Source organism: Amblyomma mixtum, chromosome 3 (genome assembly GCF_055824585.1).
Source record: "Amblyomma mixtum isolate Tamu chromosome 3, ASM5582458v1, whole genome shotgun sequence".
Lineage (NCBI taxonomy): Eukaryota > Metazoa > Arthropoda > Arachnida > Ixodida > Ixodidae > Amblyomma > Amblyomma mixtum.
In genome coordinates this window covers 63,095,929-63,118,717 of record NC_143014.1, presented here as the reverse complement: position 1 = coordinate 63,118,717, position 22,789 = coordinate 63,095,929, and the positions used below count along the sequence as shown (strand labels likewise).

Genomic DNA, 22,789 nt, shown 5'->3' with positions numbered 1-22,789 from the left:
CTGGTGGATTGTTCGAGCTCAAATTTCGCACAGAAATGGCATTAGGTCGGCAGAATTGTTTTATGCTACATTTGCTTGAGGTACTTGCCTGAATCGATCAAAAAAAGTCAGATATTCGCATCGTCCGCGGCGACGATGAAACAAAATAAGCCGTTATCTCAGCAATTGCACCGGTGGCGCCATCTCGTTTGTCAGCCATGGAGATTTGGCAAAAGGGATTTGGCAAGGCAACCTCCCACAAGACACCCCCACCCCATCCTTTGCCGATCTCCATAGCCAACATACAAGACAGCGCCACCAGTGCAATCACTGAGATAAGGGCTTGTTTTGTTTCGCTGTTGCCGCATACGATGTGAATATCCAACTTTTTTTGATCGATTCAGGCAAGTATCCCAATCAAATGTAGCATAAAACAATTCTGCCAGCCAAATGCCATTTCTGTGCAGAACTTAAACTCGAACAATTCACCAGTTTAGCTGAAGGAAGCATCCTACGGCGTGCATTTAATTGTGGAACAGTCTGTAAGTTGTGCGTAAATGAGTTTCCTTGTTTATCCTAGTGCCCCGTAGTTTTTTCTTTTCGCTGCTGCCCAATAGTGTTCAAGCCTATGGCTTCTGCAAAGAAATGTAGAAATGATGCTGCTTTCAAGTGCCTTCTTGCAGAAAGACAGGCCCCAGCCTTTAGTTTGTTCATCCTCAGTTTTTGTAACTCATAAACCGAAATAAACAAAGCAAAAAAAATCTTTAAAAAATACAACAAAAATAAATGAAAGGAATGCCCCCTGTTTCTATCATGAGCCACACAGTACCCCATAGAATTATTGTCAAAACTGCACAACCTAAACACTTCTGAGCTAATAAGCACTTTGCAATAGTGAAACAGCATCAACAATGGCACCTTGAATAGTACAAATAGTGAAAAAGTAGTTCAACATTATTTCACTAAGCCTTACTCCATACAAAAAAACATGCACTCTTGAAACTTCATAAATGGTTAAAGATCCTTAAGCTTTTACTGACAAATTGCTACGAAAATGTCAAACGGCCCTTAGTAAGTACTGCTGAAAGCCTGTTCCTCTAATTACGTGAAAGCTGACCAAAAGCTGCTCATTCATGCAAGTTCGCCTGAAATGCATCTACAGCTATCAAAGTTTGAAGAATTAATTCACAGAAATCCAGGAACATTTGCTAGCAAATTCTTTCATTCAGCTGCAGCCACACAGCTTATGAACAGTGCTTTCATTAGCCTGTGTCTACCGGGTGCACATGTGCCTACCTGCCTTCCCATCTGCTTAAGCACATGCACACACAAGCACACTAGAAAAATGAGTCACTCCTTAGAGAACCAAGAATTTTAATACTTGTTAGCAGTCTTCGTGGAAATAGCTGTACACAAGAGATTCGAAGCTAAACACGAGATCTCTAACAGTGGTAAAATAATAGATAGTTTACGAATGGGGAGTCTAACAAAAAAGTGCTGGCACTAACAGCTTTAACATTGTCAATTACCGGAGGTACTTTCATTAACAGAGGTAACAGCTAGCCAAAATCACACCATGTTTTAATTCTCTACTGAATACCATGCAAAATGAACAAAAACCAGAAATAAACAAACTAAAAAACTGAAGCAAACCTGAGCTTGGAGTGATTCTGACACTTTTTTAAGGGTTAACACTAGAGATAGGCATCTTCTTTTTGCCTTCTTGGCATAGCATCTACATGTTTCGTCTCAACAGCAGACACTACAGGGGAAAATTCATAGAGTGAGGAGGAAATGATAAACCTGCATTTTTTGCATTCCTTTAACCCTTTACATGACAGCAGGCCACATGTGTCCCACTCACTTCAAGTGTTGGCAAACGGAAGACAGCGCATCTACGTATACAATGTTTTTACATACTACCAAACTATCAAACAAACCATTCAGTGTGCTTTCAACTTTTGCAGGTAAGCCTCCATAGTGTTCTGTATGTTTTTACAAGCAAGGGTGCACAGTTCAACGAGACCTACCTTGGGAGGAAAAATAGCATTTTGAAAAACAGTCAGGCTTTTGAGCTTTTCTCACCAATCAACTGCCTCATAATACTTCTTGAAGCAAATCTCAATTCCAATGCAATTTGTCTTATACATCCAAAAGACTGAGGCAAGATGCGTACCAAATTTGAAGTATTTTTTTACTAAGTCACTGATGCAGTCATATACCTCTTTTTACTACAAAACTATAGTGGTCAAAATGGCTTGAAAGTGATGTCATTAAATTCTCAGACACCTTCAGTGAAATTTTACCATTTGTACACATGTGAGACAAGCACAAAGCTTGTGCCTTATAAAGGGTTAACTATTCTTTTTCCTTTGATATTCCTTCAGAGCTCATGGCGTGTATTTCTCTGTCCACCCTGTGTGTCTGCACTAAGCTGTTTTCATTTGTCACCAAATAGCCCAATATTCTACAGTTCTAAACTTTAACTGTAGGCAGATCTTTCTTTTAACACAATTCAAATATCCTGAAGGCATCAATTTGTTATCATAAAATGTTTTCCACAGTCCCAGAAGCCGCTATATAAATAACACTACTATTAGAGAAATGTTTAAAGATTGTTATCATCAGCACATCATAAAGAAAGTTTAAAAACATATCATGACTGCTGAGACGCAATCACTAAACAAATGTTATAATTCATGAAATGCAAAAGGCACAAGGAATCAGAGCTACCTGGCCCTGTGGGTAGTCAACTTCAACAGGATCATTGTCGCCTCTTAGTTGGTTATCTTCACTGGCGTGGATCTCAATGGGCTCAATATCATGACGATGAATGGGTTCGGTGTCAGGATCAGTGTCTACAGTTCGATGGCTTGCGTCTACAGTGGAGTGATCAATGGCATTGGCAACTGCCATGACACCACACATTGCGCACGTGTCTGGCTCAGTATTATTGATGCCACATAGCTGGCAGGTCCACCCTGCAGAAAAAAAAACCCTATTTAGGAAACTACAACAAATAACTTTCAGAGATAAAGTTTTCACTACACACAGCTGCCCATGCATGACGAATATTTTGAATTGAAGGGGATCATGAAATAGTTTGATATATAGACATTTCGATATATAAAACATGGCACTTTCCTGTTACCTAAAAAAAAAGAAGCTAATTACAAGAAAAAAAATTATAAGCTCTAGAATTTTTATACCTGACTTGTTTATTATAGTCAAACATTAAAAAGCTGATTTTGTTTACTGTTGTGATTGGTTGTGGACCGTGGCCTGGTGCTACCAATTGCTGTTTCTTTTTTTTAAGTTGTATCCTAACATAGATAAGACTACCTATAACATAGAAGCACGAATATGATGCACCAACACTAGTGACGCACTCCATGTAGAAACATGCCTGCCGGCGTGCTGGCAGCGCACCGCTCGCAATGTGTCGCTAGGCCAAGCCAGCTCGCACCGAAACTGCAGTGGACGGTGTTTGGAACTAGCCACTGCCTATGATAAGAGGTCTAATCCTGTTAACAGTACACTGCACATATAATAGCACCTTATTAAAATTCTGACTGTTTGATATAAACAATAATTCTATATATCATGGTGCGATATATATGGGATCGACTGTAGTACATTTCAAAAAATATTTTGGGAAATAAAAACAGTGCGTCTCACTTGTATCCCCCTTTCATGCTGCTTTCTCCTGCCTTAAAGAGGTGCTAAACAGAAGTTCAATTACAGGAACCTGTAGAAAAGTATAGACACCAAATTTTTGTTTGCATGTTTTCTTCTTTCAAATGACACGTTAGACATTAGCATACATGGATCATCTCAAGGTACTCGCCTACGACTGCTAAATAATTTATAACTGAATTTCTTCTTGATGCTGTTTCAGTTTCGGTTTCTTCAACTCGGCGATGGCTGCGATGTGTAGTTGGTATTTAGGTCACATGAGGAATGCAAACATGGCAATTTAACTGCTGACACATCGTTAGTTGTCATTCCAGCTCTTAAGTTTTATAGTGAATTAAAACTTTGTAACAGCGAATACATTGCAGTTTTTTTTTTGTGCCTCCTGTGACCTAAACATCAAATGAACATCACTGGCATCATTCATTTGATAACACAGAAACCGAAACAGCATCAAGAAGAAATTCAATTATAAGCTATTTAGCAGTCGTAGGCAAATACCATGCGGTGATCATGCATTCTAATGCCTAATGATTCATTTCAAAAAAGAAAAAATGTAACTAAAATTGGGTGTCTATCATACTTTAAGGTGTATAAGGCAAAAATTAAACTTCTAGCTGTGCTCTACAGCTCTCATTTGCTTATAAAATGTAGAAATAGAAATGTCCCTGCCAATACTAAGATTGCCATATGCACTTGACATATCTTTTATGCCAGCAGCCAAGGCAAAAAGCTAAGCAGGCAACTTCTACAATGACAAATGGCAAACAGAACTTGGCCATCAGGGTTTAATGTTCCAGATGACATAGCATAAGTTGCATCAGAGGACTGGAAGTACAAACAACTGTATAGTGACATTATCATTGTAAAGATGATGCATTTAAATGTGCATAAAAAGTAGCGAGCATGGTCTCAAAACTGAACTGCTGTTACTAAAAGCGCACTGGCGATTTCCTTTATTGATGCTTTAAGTTACGTATAACAAGCAACCCAAGTTAACATGATGCTACAAGCTCAGCCAGATATTTAAATCCATGACCTTGTTGCTTGTGCTGGTTATATGCAAATTCAAACAACTGCATCTAAAGCTAAATTATTGTTTAGGTGGATATTGAATATAGAGGCTTTACCAATATTTCAGTCCCTGCAGTTTTAGAGCTGCCTAACAAGGCCCTTTTAGCCTGTCATAGAGGTAGCAATGCCTCGGTCTCCAGTGCTCACCCAACTCATTCATCCTGGGACACCCCTCAGCCTTTGCCCATGCACCATATGAATAGAGGTTTGGATTTTTTGGTTTAAATAAAAAAAAAACAGGTAAAAGCACGACAGATTCATTTTCTGAAATTTGGTTTCAACTGAAAGAGGTTAGTATACCTGAAATGCACACCATAGCTAGCTGGCTACTAATACAAGTTGCACTTAGTCACCAGAGAAAAGTGTGGAAGCCAAGAGCATGGTAAGACAATGGCACCACTAGATTAAGAAGCATGACTGTGTGCTCTGAGAGACTTCGAAATTTGAGGCCAAGGCAACAAGGATGTCCAGGTACTCAAGTCGAAATATGGCCACAACAAAAGCTAAATATTCCTTGGGAAAGTGGCACCAATTGCTCCCTTATGCTTGTTTAAGTGGCTGGTCTTAGGTCCAGCAGCACCCAACTGCTAAGCCTGCCAGTTTCCAGCATGAACATTAAAGGGATGCTCTTAAAGGTGAGGCTCATCAACAAAAATCAACAGGTCAGACAATGTAAAAAACTTCAAGATATACATATTCATTTCCTGCAACCAGGTAATTTGATTCTGGCATGAAAGAGCTAGTTAGGCAGGCATAGTTCCACTTGCCTAAGTGTAGCGAGTGTAAGTACATGTAGCTCACCAGTTGCTTTCACATCTGTTTTTCATTTATTACTTTTTGTGCGACCAAACTCTGAGAAATTAATTTACATTTGCATTTTTGTCTCATGGCCCAATCACTCATCTGTCACACTATTACTTTTCATGGCAATAGCACTTCACCCTGAAAGCAAAGCTCTAAAAACAACCATTTATGCATTCATTACTAGTACATCAACTGCTCATGCTAACAAGAGAGCCAAGACAAACTCTATGCAACTTTTGACTGTGCAGGAATACTATATATAGCACCGAAAAAAACTGATATGATCATTCTTCCATAAAAGAAAAAGAAAACAAAATTTCATTCTGCAACAAGCACACATTGAGAAAAGTTCGCCGAGTAAATTAGGTAATGAAAGCCAAAACAAGTTCAATCCCAACACATGAAGCACTGTACCTCATTGCTGCAGCCAACATACAAGTAGTGATGCAGGAGGCAGCTGCAATGGCCCCCCTGATGGCATTTACTCCACCAGGCTGGAAACAGACCCTACATTTCCGTTGTAGGCCAGTGCATGGTGTGTCCTTTGTGCCCGACTCTCTTCTCTAACTACCTACAACTGAGTCAAACCCTGGGACCTTGGTGTCACACTCAATTTGGCAAGGCAAGTCTCAATTAACCAGCTTTGCCTACAGTCCAAACCACAGATCGCAACAACACATTGAAACCTAAATAGCCAGAAAAAAATATAATTTTGTTGACTCAAAACCTGCAGTGAGCTTGAGCCTTGCTAATGAGTTAATGACTCCCATGCAGTGTCCCTTGTACAATGCAGAGCCGGGATAAGGATGAGTGTGGAAACGTACAAAGATTCTTTTTGACATTACCTAGCTGGGTTAACTCGACAGTCCAAACCAAGCAAAACCATTAAGTTATTGACAACAAACTGTTATATTTATGCACAATTACAACAGCACAGCTCATACAGCAAGACATCAAAATGCTTCTGAATTGGTTTGTCAATCAGCATCAGAAAGGAAGACATTATCGTGCACACTTTTAAAGTCAGCCTCACTACACCCAAGAACTTGAGATTAGCATGAAGTATGATACTCCAGTAAATCCCGGGCCAAACCCAGCTGGGTGTAAAGCATTGTGCACGCAACAAGGTTATCACGTCACAGAGTGCAGCTCTCACCTGCTGCCTGGTCATTGAGAAGGGCATCCAGTGTGCTTGATGCATCAGAGGGTGCCGGCCTGAGTGCTGTTGGTGCCAGCTCATCCACTTCATCAGTGCTACTAGCGACACTATCTGGCGGCTTCCAGGAGCTGTTTCGGAGGACCTCCTCACCCTTCAGCTCCTCGGCAGGGCTCATAAGGTAAAGAAAGACAGGGCAAGCACTGTGGCTCACACCAAACTGCTCCAGCGTGGCCTCATCATCAGTAGCCAAATTCTTGCCCAGGATCCAACGCTGAACCCTCACAGGAATGTTGTACTCAGCCTCAACCTGCAAAACACGCAGAACTGATAATACCAGTCTAGATTTCTAAAATTAAAAACATTATGTGCCAAATCTAAACTGTGGGCTGTGAGACACTTCGCAGTGAAGTAAACTGTATCAATTTTGACCACTTGCTATTTTCAAATGCACACCAAAATTTTGGGACACAAGCATCATTCATCTTCACTGAAATGTGGCCTCTGTGGCCAAGGCCGAACACACCATAATGACAAGCCACCATCACAAAGGTGTGAAATAAAAAACTGGTCTTATGCCGGTCTTGTGCTTTATTAAATAGAGATAAAAATAATACGAACATTAAACATAGCCATTGGAAAAAAGAACGGCCATGCTAGTGTGGCGAATTAGAAAAACCAACATTAACCTGGCACTAGCAGAATCATATAACTCAGCAAGGGTTGGGGCTCTACACCACAACACCTAAAACTGTATAGGATAACAAGTTCAATCCTCTACCACCACCACCACCACAGTATCTTAATGGAAGAGAAATACAAAATCACATATTACGAGATTAAAATGCATGTTCACGTGTAAAGCTAGCTATTGCTCTTCCAAAGTTAACTGTCTCTAGTAGACTAAGGACTAACTTTTCAGACCTAGAAATGTCAAAAAACACAAATGGCAAGCATTTTTCACGCATGCCTTAAGATCAGTATAAAATTATTCCTAAATTTAAGAAATGAGCACATTTAGAATTAGTAGGAGAATCAAACATTAGTAAGCATCCCATATATGACATACATTTCAGCATAAGCTGACAGGAAAAAGAATAATTTAAGTTGCTAAGCGTCTAGACCAGTCAGGTTGTGTTATTCAAACTATAAACGAATATGGTTGTCACCAATACCAGTGAAAAATTTAAAAAAAATGCACCAACCTTTTTTTTTAGATTGCTGAGAGTCATCTCTGGGTAAACTGGCAGTGAAATTGGACCAACATGAGACTTCCTGTCTTCCACATACATTTTCAATCTGAAAATGCAAAAGAAGCAGTATGTACAATAATGACAGAACTTACCCAGCAACAATGTTTACACAGCTGACTGCCCTTACACTGTACAAAGGTTACTAAATTTTCTTTTCAGTTGTGCTTTAGAGACAAAAAAAAAAGTACCGAATGTATTAGCCTCGCTTACACTCAGCTTCTTTTGCAGTTTCACTATTATTCTGCTTATCTGTTGACACAAGACACAGACATCATACCTTTTGAAAGAATTCTTTCAGAAAAACCATGCAACACTGCACTCACGTGAACTGCTTAGGATCCGGTGCTACTTTGCGGACCCGTCTCAAAGAGCATGACACCTTGTACATTGCCAACTCCCTTGCCAAAATAGCTGCTCGGTCATGTTCCCCTTTGCTAATTGCTTCTTCAAGCTGCCGGAACAGAGCTGGCAATTTTGCTTGCATGAGAGCAGTTGGGGAATTTGGATGTGCAGGCGGCCGTTGCCTTCCTACAAAAAGAAAATACCACACATCACTCTTAATAACTTCACTTGAGTTGACTGAGTGTATATTATACTAAAATTTTCCAAGTTTCAAGAACAAAGAAAAGATGCTGGTAATGCCTCAGTAGCAAAAGTTTTCGGAATTACAACAGACCATGTAAAAAGAAAGTTCTAATGTTTCATAGAGAACAGGTCGGACATAAGCAGCATTTCTGTATGGCTTGCTACAGAAGACCCCATTCCTTTACCAACAAATAAACACCTGAGTAGCACTATGACGTTATCAACCTATATAAATCCTGTATTTTATTTTCCCCTGTCACTACATGATAATGTACTCTCTCTTATGTAAGTGATTATCGATATCATTTCCAACGAGTGCAGTAAAATCAGCAATGAATCACACAGGACTCATTGCGCCAAGACAGGTAACCACCCACGCAACAGACTTCAATTCCAAGAAAAGCAACCCATTAGATATTTAATCTTCACCCCATGCAGAGCTCCAGACAAATGCCAGGCATACAAGTAAAACAAAGGGACAGGAAGCTCACCTGGGCTTGTGTGAGCACTCAAAAGAGTTGAGGGCACTGGCGAAGACACAGGCGAGGCCTTGCCTGCCATCACTTCGAGTGGGGATCCAGCTGTGGCAGCCACCACAGAGCACGAGGCACTTTCACCAACAAGGCTTCCCCAGCCTTCTTTCCTCCCTCCGGGAGGTTTATTTTTAGCCTCCACAACTGGCAGCTCCGAGGTGCTTGGTCTTGGCTCGTCTGGCGTCGCTTTCAGAGCTTGCAGCTGATTCTTCTGCACACAAGAAGCAGATTTCTGGACGATGCCGTGCATATACCATTTTTTTTTCCCACCTTCAGTGCGTGCAGCATGTCTTGCACAGTACCAATCGGACAATCAGAATTATTTTTCAATAGCTGCAGAGAAGCAGAAGCAAAGCTTATATAAAACACTGTGAGTTGGCTATTTTTCAAGTACCAGCATCTCATGCATATTATACATGTATTATACCTCTATAATATGTGTATATGCATGAACTGCATGCACAGATAATCATGAAAGTTGAAAGAAGTACAGCAACTACCTTAAAAATCCATCTGGAAAACATCATTTATAACTTTGGTAGTTCATTTAAGCATACAGTTTTAGACACCAGAGAGCTTTTAAGCTTGCTTCTGTACTTTGAACAAGAGCAATCATTAATTTTCACCTGAACTATAATTCTTTTCCAGTTTTTGTTATTAAGGGCATCATTCAGTAAAAGCCATCTAAGAAAAAAACGAAGGTCCAGAGAAACATGCAAACTTCACGGACCAATATGCATTTAAACATTTGAAAGTTCATCAGGGCAGCAGGTCTACAAAACGACCCCAGCCTACCAAACAGCCACAGTGGCACCGTTTACATCCAGGCTGTTGACTGCAACAAGCATAAAATAGTGCTCAAGGCTGTAAATAAATTTTAACCACTCAACTCAAAAGTTCAATAGATGTAGCATTTAGGAGCATCATCCTGTACGCGTAAATCATAATGGTGTCAATTCCTTTTAGTTTTTAACTAAGGTGAGAGAATGGTAAATTTTTCAAACTGAATAAAAGTATCCACAAACTGGCCAATATCAAATAAATCACTGAACAGGTCCTGTTTTTTAAAATTAAGGCAAAACGATGGGAAGGGTAGAAGCATAACCGAATGTGATTTGTAGTCTTCGAAACATGCAATGCCCATTGACGAATGGAAGAAAATAAAAGTGTGCTCACCTGGACAGTGAGCAACAAGGGAAATTTTGCATTATGATGACAACGATAACATGACAAAAGCAGTGCCACCCTGGATGCATACAAAAAGTCTGGGCGATCATGTATTGCAGAAGCATTAATGCAGATTAATTTAAAAGAAACTAAATATGGCTTTATAAAACACACTCCACACTGGTTCCACAGGCATGAAAAACAGCAAAAGGATACAAGTGAGGGCACCACACTAATATTATGCCTAAACATTTAGCCAGGAACTAATATTCAAAGATATTGAACACCAGCTTCACAAATAAAATAACAATAAACATTCTAAATTCATACTTAAAAATTTGAATATTTTCAAAACCCTCTCGCACGTCATAACATCAGTAATGACTAGTGACATAAATATTGCTTTGCAGTCATTTATTTAGTATTCAGGTAGCTTTCAATGATGAAGCAAAGTCCAGGAGTTGGATTGCAAGAAGAAAACAGAAAAACCATCAAATCCCTTGAAAATAATACACAAAACTACAACAGCACAACAAAAGATGTGTAGCTTGCCATCCTTAAAGCACAACTCCAGGAGTTTTTTGACCACCACATAGTTTGCTGGAACTTTCACGGCCAGTGCTTTTACATCTTCTCTGACCCTTCGTGCCATATTTTACAGCTAAGGGGCATTTTGTAGCCTCAATCGGGCGATTTCTATGGGCAACCTAGCGTACGTGAAGTCATGAGCTGCATGCCCATCAATAATCAGTCCGCAATCACTGACGAAAAAAATTTCGAGCTTCTTTTCGGTCATTTAAGGCTAGTGATGGTTGAAGCTGTCACTTGCAGTCACCAGTTTAGCTAATCAAAGCAAGCACAAAAAGTTTTCAGCAGCATTCGTGACATCAACCTATGGTTTATTGTGGCATCATAGTTTGGTCGAATTTTCATTTTAATTTCCTGATTTTTGCCGTTTTGTAATTGTTTTCATTGTTATTTTAAAGAAGTAATCATTAGAACTAAGACAAAAAAAGTCAAAGAAATAAATTTCAATAATCAACTTAATGTTCGAAAATCCTCCGGAGTTGTCCTTTAAAGCTGTTCACAGCCGCAACAAGAGTACTTGAGAATCTAAACACTAGATAAATGAAACAGTGAAAACAAATGAAAGAAAAACAGCACGAGCATATTTTCATACATGCTTGGTTTGACATGTAATTCCTGACCAATCTTTGGCCAGCACCACTAAACCTCCTTCACAAACGTCGCACACCACAGGATATGAAAAAACCATTCAAGGAAATCGACATTCTGTTAGGCTCACAATTTTTTAGGCATACTGTGCTTCAAAACAGGTAACATACCCAAGGCGGACTTCCAGAAGAGCCACTTGCTTGTGAACGAAGCTTGCAAAACACATTGCCAAAGTCAGGTGAGTGACTAACAGGCTTGAGGTTCATTCGACAAGATGCCAATGGTGTATTCAAGGGCAATTGTGATGGTGATTTTTTCGTGCTCTGTGTCTCAGAACCCAATGAACTTGGACCATCAGTGTTTTCCACCTTAGAATAAGTGTTTCCATAATCTCCAGGCCTTGTAGCAATGGGAAATGTAGGTTTTGTGGCTGCAAAAAGATTTTCTTTTTTGGCTTCCATCGGTGTATACATCCACTTTGTAGAAACAACTTTGCTAGCATCTGCTGGATGTTTTTGAAAAAGTGATTTCAGCGATTTCACTTGCTTCTTTTGGTGCTTGGGTGATTCGGGTTCACTATCCTTTGGTGTTTCATCAGAATTTAATTCAAGTTTGCTAAAAGCATCCAAAAGTTCAAAAACATTTGAGTTGCGCTTCAAAACAGATTCTAAGTTGTTGAATTCTCCACATACAGCAGTAGTGGCATATGGTTCTTCTTCTTCCAAAATAGGAGAACACTGTCTTGTAGAGGGCAAAGTGGATGACCTTATTTCACGATCAAAGGCTTGATGCTTATAGGCGTCTCTTTTTTCATTATCTGTAACCACTGTCTTAGCAGGTGTTGGTTTCCCCACCTCATCAAATGCCTTGGCACCTTGGTGGTCGTTAAGGTCCTTATTTTGGATAGAGCTGCTGGCTCCAGTAGTTGCAACCTTGTCACTGCCCATATTAAGCTTGGAGCTCGGAATTGTTTTAACAGGAAGATCAGGCTTAATTACCAGGCTGACTAAATTTTTACCAAAATCTTGCTTTTCCTGTGCATTTAAGACATTTTCCTGGATATTAAGCTGACATTTAAGAGAATAAGGCTGAAGAAGAGAGCTGCCAGACATTCCAACATCATCCTTTGGCAGTGGCTTTGCTTTCAGGGTAGCCATTTCCTTGTTCTCCTCTGTGTTTTCATTAGCATATACTCCCTTTTGAATGCCACTTGGCAGAGTCCCCAACCTTGGTGTCGAATGCCACGTATCATATCCAGGTGGTTGTGGTGCTGGCTTTTTGTGAGACCTTCGTCGAGTGAGGCTCAGGCTATCGGTGCCATGTGCCGAAGAGCCACTAGGAACAGCCACTGGTGAATTTCTTGGCAGTGTGCCTACTGGGGTGACAGTGCCATCAGGAGGCTGCGGTGCTAGGCGCTTCTTTTTGGTGGAAGTCTTTGGTGGGAGTTTTGGAGGCATTCTTTGCTCTGCATTGTGAGAAGCAACCGGTTCCTTGGAAGAAGCCTCACTTCTCTGCATGTCCTGCTCTTGCAGAGAGTATCTCCAGATAGCTTTGGACCTACTGGGAACACAAGACAGCTCCTTGGCATCAAGCTCTTTAGCAGCATGCTGAATACTGTGTTCCCCATCACACAAATGTGCAGTTGTTTTTGCTTGCGCAGACGCTACATTCCCGCCAGAATAGCAGTAGTTGCTGTTTCCAGGACCAGTCACAATCACCAGTCTGTGGCTCTTTTTCTTTTTCTTCCTGCGCTTCTTCTTCCGGTGGGAGCCTAGTGTGAAGCAGGACATAAGGGAGCGTAGGCTTCCAAAATTCATCTCGCTGTCTGAGCTTGAGGTTGGCTCACGTGCCACAAGCATCTTGGGGAGCAGCACAGGTGGACAGCTCACCACTGAGTGGGTACTACTGCTCTTCCAGGACTTCACATGCACATTGCAAGGATCTCGACCACCTAGCCAGTTGTCATAGTCAGACAGATTGTGCCCATCCTGTGCACAAGTAGACTGGGACCGGAGAAGCTTGCCAGCACTGCAAATGCCCCGCTCCTTGCTGTTGCTTCCAGAACTGATGAGGTGAGCTGAAGTTAAGTGGGTGGCCTCCACAGCATTTGCAGAGCCAGGCTGTCATGGAGAAAAATGCACCACTGTTCACAGTCAAGCAAGTGGTTCAGAAATTTCAAATAACATTTACTTTGTTGCCTCAGCTCATTCACACCAGCTATTGATTTGGCAAATGTTTTCCACAAAGGCACTTTTTTTTAAACTTCCTTGGGCTTATTAATACCACTGTACCCTTCAAACTTACAAAGCCAATATTGCACAATTCTTGCTGTAGTTGTTGTAGTTCTTATTGTGTTATAGAAACAACTACTCTCTAAATGCAGCCAATAAAAAATCTTGTAAGCAACTTCAGCGGACTCACAACAAACAAAATATTTTTCTGTGCAACACTTGGTTGTTATATCAACATATCAACATTGCTTCATTCTAGTGAGTGCCTGTCTTAATAAATAAGAACACATTGCAGCTCACAACAATTCTACCTCGAAATTTGTCTTTTAAAAAATGCTGTGTGTCAATACATACATGAACACAAAGCCCAAAACAAAAGCAAGCACTCTGCTTTGCTGATGCAGCAAGCTAAAATTATAACAAACTTTCATGTGGCTAAAGACTTGGTATCTATGATGAGAAATTGGTTTAAATGCTATAGCCCAATCATTTAAAAGCACAAAATCCAGGTGAAAATCAAATCAAACTGACACTATTTAAAGTACCACTCATTGCACTTTCTCTATTTAATATAGCTTCCAAGCGAGCTTGTTCCAAACATAACGGGTTAGAGTTAGAATGTTCCCAAATCAGATGGTTCCAGATAGAATGGATGCATAGTCTAAGTTAAGACTAAGTGCCAGTTAGAATGGTCCTGTTTAGTTTGGACCCAATGAGAACGGGCACCAATAAGAGCTAGTCCCAGGATCGATTTCAGCTGCTGATAATTTCTGGCTGTTGTGTCTCCAGAACATAGCACATCTTAGCCATGACATTTTGGCATTATCATCCAACACTAGTTTACGCAGTATTTTCTCCTTGGCTGGTACACTCAATGTAGACATAGATTGGCTCACTTCTTTACAGTCTCAAAACTGGACTGCGAATTGAATCTAGTGCTCCGCACAAAATTCATAATTTTTTTGTCACCTAAAGTTGCAACTTTCAGAACAACAAAAGGTGCCTGCAAATCAACAGGTTAAGTTGCAATTTTCACTAACTAAAATATCTATGACTTGTTTGTCCTTCTGCAGCTCATTGATATGTTCCCGGCCTTTAGCTTTTCCTTGCCAATGCATGTTTATGTTTGTGTGGTCTCAGTGAGAAGCCCATAGAATCACACATACTGTAGTTCCCACATGATAGGTTGCCATTTTGCAATGTTCCTGCATCTTGCATTGCATTTTGGATGAGATGGCAATGTAAATTTAGCAGAGCAGAGTTAGTATGCACTTCGCTGCAGAAAAATGCTGCATATGACAGACAAACAGACCTCACTTGCTTATGCACAAGCCTTCCAACAACATGGTGTGAGGCAAGGGAAAGTTGGCGACTACATAAAAATCAACATTGTTTACTCATTTCACAGTCTGATGAGTGAATTTACACTGGGCAAAACTGGCAATGCTGCAATGGCCTGCTATGAAAGAACAATATAATACCAAGAACGTCATGACTGGCCACCTCAGAATTCGCTACAAAGATCATGGTTACCACAAGCTTTTTGATAAATGCGTGGTAACAACCAAGAGAAAAAAACAGCTAATGAAGAAGACCATAGAAATTTAGTTAATATAACTTAGTACAATCATGGCAAGTTTAATGGACTACACATTTTTCAAGTTCAAACTGCACTGCTTTCATTCATGGTGGCAGTTTTGCACTTTTAATAGCTTTTTTTATTATTATTGTCTAATGAAAATGGTAGCATCGGGGTTCTACCATTCCAGGGTTTTTTTTTTTTTTTAACATTCTGAGTTGATAATCACATCACATGCCTTTGACTAACCTCACTCGAGTACAAAGAACTTTTTTCTCAAAATACTAAGCAGAAGTATTTAAAAAGAGCGGAAACCAGGAAACCGAAATCGAAACTGGGTTTTGACCAAATGATAATGTTACGACAGACCATCCTATGACACCACAGGTACTGTCAAAAAACCTATCATGTACGCGTTGATTGGCCAAACTGGTGACTGTAAGTCGGAGCTTGGGGCATTATTTGTCTGAAATGACCAAAAGACAGCTCTAAATTTCAGCAAACAAAGAGCAAATATTGACAACCATGCATCCAGTGATGTCCTGCACGCAAGTCTACCCATAAAAATCTCGCCAATTGGCGCCACAAAATGGGAAACTTAAATAGAAACCTCTCCAACTGGCACCACAAAATGGGAAACTTACAAATTCGTTTACGCAGCAACAAAACACTGCCCTGATGCAGAATATGGCACAAAGGACCATAAAACTATGAAGAACGTAAGATGGAATTTTCAGTAAAATCAGAGGAGGTAGAAAAAATGCCGGAGTTGCCCTTTAAGCTGCACCAGTGGCTTCAGTTAAAGGGGCATTGACGACAAACAGAAGTTGACCTGCACCAATAAGGCACTGCATTCTAATCACAGAGAGACCACTCTCACCGAAAATGGAACTTTCATAAGCTAGCAAATACCAAAAAAACAAAAAACAAAATACAAGTCACCACTCCAGACAGTTTTGCAACTACAGAGTGTGAGTCAACACTGATTTTCGGTGCACATCCCAAAGGCTACTGTGCATTGCCATTCACTTCCAAACAGTGCCAACCTGTCCTTTTCAGTAAGGACGTCACCACTTGAACTCACTGGTGGGAAGATCTTTACGTTCAATTTTCTCGACGATAAATGTGCCTATTTCCTGCCGGACAAACATCAACATGGCTGAAAAGAGCCAGTGAATAAGTTTTTGTTGAGAACAATAATTGGATGAAGATGTTCTCAGTGTCCCTTTAAAGAGGCTTATCACCAGTTAGAATGATTACAGTCAAGCTGGTATCAGAATGTGTCCCAGTGAGATCCGAATGAGTGTCAGCAGAAACAGAAGTGTCCTCAGATGAAAATACAGCATCAAACAACAAATAGTTACGTGGAAACTGGAACCATAGGTTGTAAAAGTCTAGGTTCTAGACTGGTTTCAGCTGGAAATAGTATCATTTGACACCAACTTGTTGTAGCTGAAACCACACATTGCCGACTAGCCCTTGAATAGTCATAGTCTGGAATGCACATAGCGCAACTTTACAGCAAATGGGTTTCACATGGAATCATACAGAGCCCAAAAGGGCTCCCTACCGCTGCCAGCTAGAAACTAACAGTGGTCAGACGACCTCCAACTTTGCCAAGCTAAAATCTTTAGCTCCTAGTTAATCGCCAATGGGAAGTACCGTAACCAATTACTTCCAACACAGCTAGCTTCACATTCCAGCTGGTTCCCAGCTGAGACCTGCTGCTTCATAATATGCCATGTAACTAAAACCAGCGCAGCTTATTTGGCATTCAAATGGGACCAGCTAGCTTCTGACTTGGATGAGTAGAATTCCAAAACACATCAACCGATCTTAGTTAATACCCCCTGAAGCCAAATGGATTCTCAGTTGATTATTTTCACCTGGGAAGCTAAACATGCAATATTCAGGCTTTCTTCCACTTGCAAAAGTCACAAGCCACATGAACAAATATAATACAAGTGGTAAACAACTCATAGTAGAAACTCTTATTAAGCAGTTTCCATCTAGCCATAACATTAGAGAAAAAGAAAAACTCATTATTGAGCTACTTGCGCTTGAATACCTAAACCTTCTATGCCTCAATCATCGAACTTTTTGAATAATCAATATGTAATTATCCTAAGAGCTGCACAGCTTTTTTCCATATGCAGAAGTGCTACCAAAGAATACTAACCAATGTACTTAATCAATTAGAGAGCAGTGCTAACTGCATCAACTGAAACGCAGTTTCATTAGTAGCAACTACAGAAGCTTTCCCATCAGAGGTGCACGGGCATCAGGTGGAGCTACTTCCCACTTGGTGCTGCTACAAATGGTGCCGATATGACAGCACCTTCAAATGAGTCACACTCAAGTTGTTCCGGTGGATGTTGTCATTGAATTAACCTTTGGGATCTATTCCAAGTACACACTAACAGGAAAGAGCTTTTCCACTTTGAAAGCCTAATTGGAAGCCATTGTTTGTCTGTTTTTGACTGAATGAATTAAAGGGACAATGAGGACCACTTCATTCAATTTTCATTCTTAATGAAAATTGATCCTATGCCTTTTTCTTTATATGCTACTGTTTGCCCAGTAGCAAAAGACGCACTTATTGCCGAGAAAATTGCATTTAAAAATTTTCCTGCCACTCAATTCAAACTCATGATGTCAACACCAAGAACTACTGCATGATCCCCGTTTTGAAGTGAATGGCAGCTCAGCCTAGTGCCTGGGATCTGAGCAAAAAAGAACCTGATAGTTTACATCCAAAATTGGCCGCTGACAGCAACCCTTGCACTTCATTTTTTGGCCTTTTCTAGTTAACAGACCAACACCAATCTGTGACGTAAGCAAGATGCCGTGGCACTGCTGTTGCCGGCTGGGCTGACTGGAGCTAAAAACTGGCGTTACGCCCTATAGGAAATACATGTAAAGAAAGGTTTTTGGAATATTTTTCTGATTTCATAGTGAACCTACAAGATCGTTCTTTTATGAACAAAAGCCGAGTATACCCTAGGACAGATTATGTAAGTATTTATGTAAGTATGTAAGGTGATGTATTTGAAAAAAACCGCGATACGTGCACATGGAAGTCATCTCTGGATAATGGTATGGGGTGGGAGTGCAACCCATAAAAACACATGTAAACAAAACCTTCCAAAATACTTTTCTGGTTTCACAGGATACCCATGGAGGCGGCCGCTTGTCAACAGTTGGCAAGTAGTTTGAAGAAGAGTGCGAAAAGTGTGCAACAACATTTTGAAGCTGATATCTTTTTAAAACGTCACAATAAATGGTTATTACGATACAGGTCATACCCCCAAGAGGTGCTCTATCAGCTGGGTGTTTCTCTGAATCACACAATCTTCTTGTGTAGTCCGACATGCTGCAGTGCGCGCCACATTTCCTCGCGAATACTGCCGTTCAAACTGAACAGCCTAGACAGCATTACATGAAAAAGCAGTTCTTAAGCAGCACAATAAATGAACCGCCACATTAGCAAATTACAGCGCTGCTAGACTAGCACCATGTTTACAAACACAGGTGGCGCTGGCAGATGACAGAGCTGGAGGCGGCCAGTTTACCCTGTGCGCTACTGTGCGATGTTCGTTTACTGTGTTGCCTGAGAACTGTTTTTTCATGCAATGCTGTCTAGGCTGTCTAGTTTTAACAATTGTATTAGTGAGCAAAAGTAGCACGTGCGGCAGAGTGTCGGACTCCCTAAAAAGCTTGCACGATTCCGAGAACCACATACCAGGTGACAAAGTGCCCTTTGGGGGTATGTCCAGCTTCACAACAGACGTTTATTGTGGCTCTTAAAAAGACTGCATCGAAATGACATAGCACATTTGTCCCACTCTTCTTCAAAGTACTCGCCAAATGTCAACGAACAACCGTCTCCATGAATACTCCGCGAAACAATAAAAATATTCTGGAAAATTTTGTTTACATGTGTTTCTATGGGTTGAGCGTACACTCAGTACCCGCAGTGAAGGGTGACTCCCATGCACACGTATCATAATGTGTGAAAAATACATCAGCTTTGAAGTGATGTTTCACACTTTCAGATTCAGTTCTGAGACGCACTCGGGTTATCTTCACAGAAAGACAACCTCGTAGGTGCACTGTGAAATAAGAAAACCACTTTGAAAACTTTTGTTTACATGCAATCTTATGGGCCATAGCCCCAGCTTTTACTTCAGGCCAGCTCTGGCATCCGTGAATGCCCCCTACGTCTGTAAACATGGTGTTGGTCTATAGAAGCTCCATTTTTAGTAAGAGTAGCGTCTTTGTCCTTAGAATGCTGCAGTCTATTGGCATAGTACAACTACAATTTGTCCTCAATGCCCTTGCTAAAATTCTGTCAAAATATTTAAAGCCCTTCGTTTTCGGGTAAAACACGATTTTGACTGATTCTTGCACCGCAAACACATTTCTTAAAAATCGAGTTAAACCCAATTTTTTTCCCCGAGTTTCATTCCCTGAGGGAATGAGTTGCTCGTTAGGATATACATACATATGGAAGTGCATAGAGAACATACGTTTTCTGAACAAAGCTGAAGATGTCACACGAAAATTAACAGATATACTATGCTTACTCCAAAGGAGTGTTCATTCAACTGGTGATCTTAAACCTCTTTCAACGCTGGTTATTCATGACGTGGCTTAATTTGTAGATATGTTCAAGACCTTTCAGAAGTGACTCGTGAGAACATGGGTACTGACTAAGCACTTATTCTGCATCATGTACAGGTGCCGTCAAAAGTAAATGGAAGGCAATATTAACGAGAAAATTTAATCATTGCCCGCTCAATTCATGCATCCTTGAATACATATGTGCAGACTAATTGTGATTGCGCGAGTTGCACTGTGCACCAAAAAACATGGACCATTATGCTTTAGATTTAAAGAAATTAAATTTTTTTTGACAAAGTCGCCTTCCAGTTACTTTTGATGGCGACTGTACCAAGAGCTCTCCACACTAACGACGTCGTTCTCCAGGGCTCTTGCCCGTTAAATATAGCCTCTGTGATGTTATGGCTGTTTTCACAGTGTACAAGGCAGGTAGGTCTTGCATGCACGTGAAGTACAGCAAACAAGACTGACAATTTATGCAACGAAATAATTGTAATAGATGAGAAAAAAATCTAATTTGATGAAGTTTTTTTTCAGCACAACCTGTCAGTTCCATTTTGTTTGTGAAATATTGAGCAAAAAATAAGCCATTTTGTGCCCCACATAAAAACAAGCGCTTATAGTTCATTCGTTCTTGCTGCAAAAAAAAAAAAGAAAAGGATTAAAAAACCGAACTAATGAAAATTTTTGCAGAATGACCAGATTTCTAGCCAAATTTGGACTAAAAAAGTATCATCTGTTTCCCCCCCCACTCCCAAATTACGGAAAAAAATTAACCCGAAAATGAAGGGCCCTTTGCAGTAAAATGGCAACACAGAAGGTGAAATAAAGTTTTAAAGCTCTACTACTGATGTAAGACACCTTAATTTGAATACAAGTCCACGCAATGTGAAGCATTACCAGTTTATGAATAAAATGTTTTCAGACATTCGTGAGTATTATAGAAATTTCTAGAAATAATTACCATCCAAAGCAAAGACTTCAGCAAAGACCTTCTATTCTGTTCACTCTTCAAGCTTTGTTTTCACAGCATGCTACCACATAATATGCACGAAGCTAGAAGAAGCATATTCCACTTGATGCCTCAGTTTTGACTACCCATATACACTTAATCATTTATTTCACTCAAGAAGCCTCACTCACCAACATAAACACATTATCTCACTTTTTTCATACAACTATTCAAATTATAATTTATTAAATCTTTACAATACTAAATATTTCAAATTAATGTCAGTAAACTATAAAAAAGCAGTCACAACTCTTTCCAGTCAAGAAAGAGCAATCCGAACTTCCAAAAACCGGAATGGAACCTACTGAGTCCATTTTGTTTCAATGGGTTCCCAATTGGTTTCATATTATTTCCAGTTGTATTTTATACAGAAAAGTACCAAAATAAGACGAGACACAGTGAAAGAAAAGATACAGAGCACTGCAAACACAGGACCTACTAGGCCAACCATGCTTTAGCCATTTACAGTTGTTTTTTAAAGTTACAATTTTTCTTTCTTGACTGGGTTGTAAAAGCTGAAACATACAAGATTCATTTATAACGTTAATTGGCATACATACAAAATGCAATTCCTTGTAGTTACCTTGCAGTTAGGAGTTATTTCAAACACCATTTCAGCCAGCAGCAATTAGCAAGGGGAAGGGAAACATCCTGAAAGCACTGCATTAATAAATGAGGTGATACATACAAAATACACATTGTAAAACACAGGCAAAACATGCAACTAGGTCATATTTTGCAACATAGTTAAACTCTGACCCCATACATTGCAGCCACAGTGGCTCAATGGTTATGGTGCTCGGCTGCTGACCCGAAAAACACGGTTTAGATCCCGGCCACGACAGTGGAATTTCGATGGAGGCACAATTCTAGAGGCCCGTGTACTGTTCGATGTCAGTGCACGTTAAAGAACTCCAGGTGGTTGAAATCTGTGGAGCCCTTCACTACGACATCCCTCATAGCCCGAGTTGATTTGGGGCATTAAACCCCATAAACCATAAACCACTGACAAGCTATATAAATTTGCAACATATGTAACATACTTGGCATATACTATCTGTAAGTTACAAGTGGTTATCAGTAAGGTTTTAAAAAGACACTTACCTTACCATTATTGTAAACAGAAGAGAATCTCACTGACTGTTCATAATGATGGAATTGAATGGTTTAAATTTTACATGCAATTTAAGGGGGGACACAGCTTCCAGCAAACATTTTTTCATTTCTTCATGTACTTGCACGAAATTTTTTTTAGCATATTAGAAATAATTTTACGACAACTCTCACAAAAACTTCACTGCTATATATCCAGAAAATTGTTATCTAATATATATTTTTCCTCTGAATTTTGTGAAAAGGCTGTAGAGTTAAGAGAATGTAGCTGAAGGCTGGTTCAACATTCACTGCGTTCCTATACTGGCATGCTACAGGTCAAGACATTCTTAGAATTTTTTTTTTTGCAAAGCACAAATTTTGGTCTCAAATTTTCGTGATGCAATGTTCACTGACATATTTAGAATGAGAAAAATTTAATACAATAAATTTTAAATTCACAAATTTGAAACACAAAGGATGTCTTGACCTGCAGTATTGTCCTAGGGGTGCAAAAAACAAACAGGGTCAAAATAGACAAAACAGTTGTGAAGAAATCTTCCCCACAAGGTGAGCATCAAGGCAGAAACCATAACAGAAAAAAACACCCATTGTTTGAGCGTTTCGCCACAATGCACAGCCGCCACTGTTCACAAAACAATTTTTTTAAAGCGCTTCTTGGTTAACTTCAGTAATGAAACTTCGAGACAGCACAAAAAACAAGGCATACAAGCAGATACAAAAATTTTAAAAAGATCCATTTTTTGGCCACCTTCTGGGATTTCAAAGCTGCATACCCCCTTGAGGATTAAATAGTTTTTTTACGTGAAGC

At 40.0% G+C, this 22,789-nt stretch overlaps 1 protein-coding gene across 6 annotated transcripts in view; it reads right to left on the bottom strand.

The window, feature by feature from the left end:
- Positions 1 to 22,789, bottom strand: part of LOC149350415 (ranBP-type and C3HC4-type zinc finger-containing protein 1-like) — a 55,768-nt gene that overhangs the window by 14,904 nt on the left and 18,075 nt on the right. For 2 of the 6 annotated variants that reach the window (XM_089579429.1, XM_089579425.1), the window contains exons 5-11: positions 11,591 to 13,540; positions 9,348 to 9,410; positions 9,036 to 9,288; positions 8,283 to 8,487; positions 7,912 to 8,005; positions 6,707 to 7,016; positions 2,713 to 2,960 (exon numbers count right to left, since the gene is read on the bottom strand). In XM_089579429.1, coding sequence (XP_089435555.1) covers positions 2,713 to 2,960; positions 6,707 to 7,016; positions 7,912 to 8,005; positions 8,283 to 8,487; positions 9,036 to 9,288; positions 9,348 to 9,410; positions 11,591 to 13,540 — 3,123 coding nt within the window. Of the gene's footprint in view, positions 1 to 2,712; positions 2,961 to 6,706; positions 7,017 to 7,911; positions 8,006 to 8,282; positions 8,488 to 9,035; positions 9,289 to 9,347; positions 9,411 to 11,590; positions 13,541 to 21,448; positions 21,526 to 22,789 lie in introns of all 6 variants that reach the window. The other 4 variants (XM_089579427.1, XM_089579428.1, XM_089579426.1 and 1 more) reach the window with 4 other exon arrangements.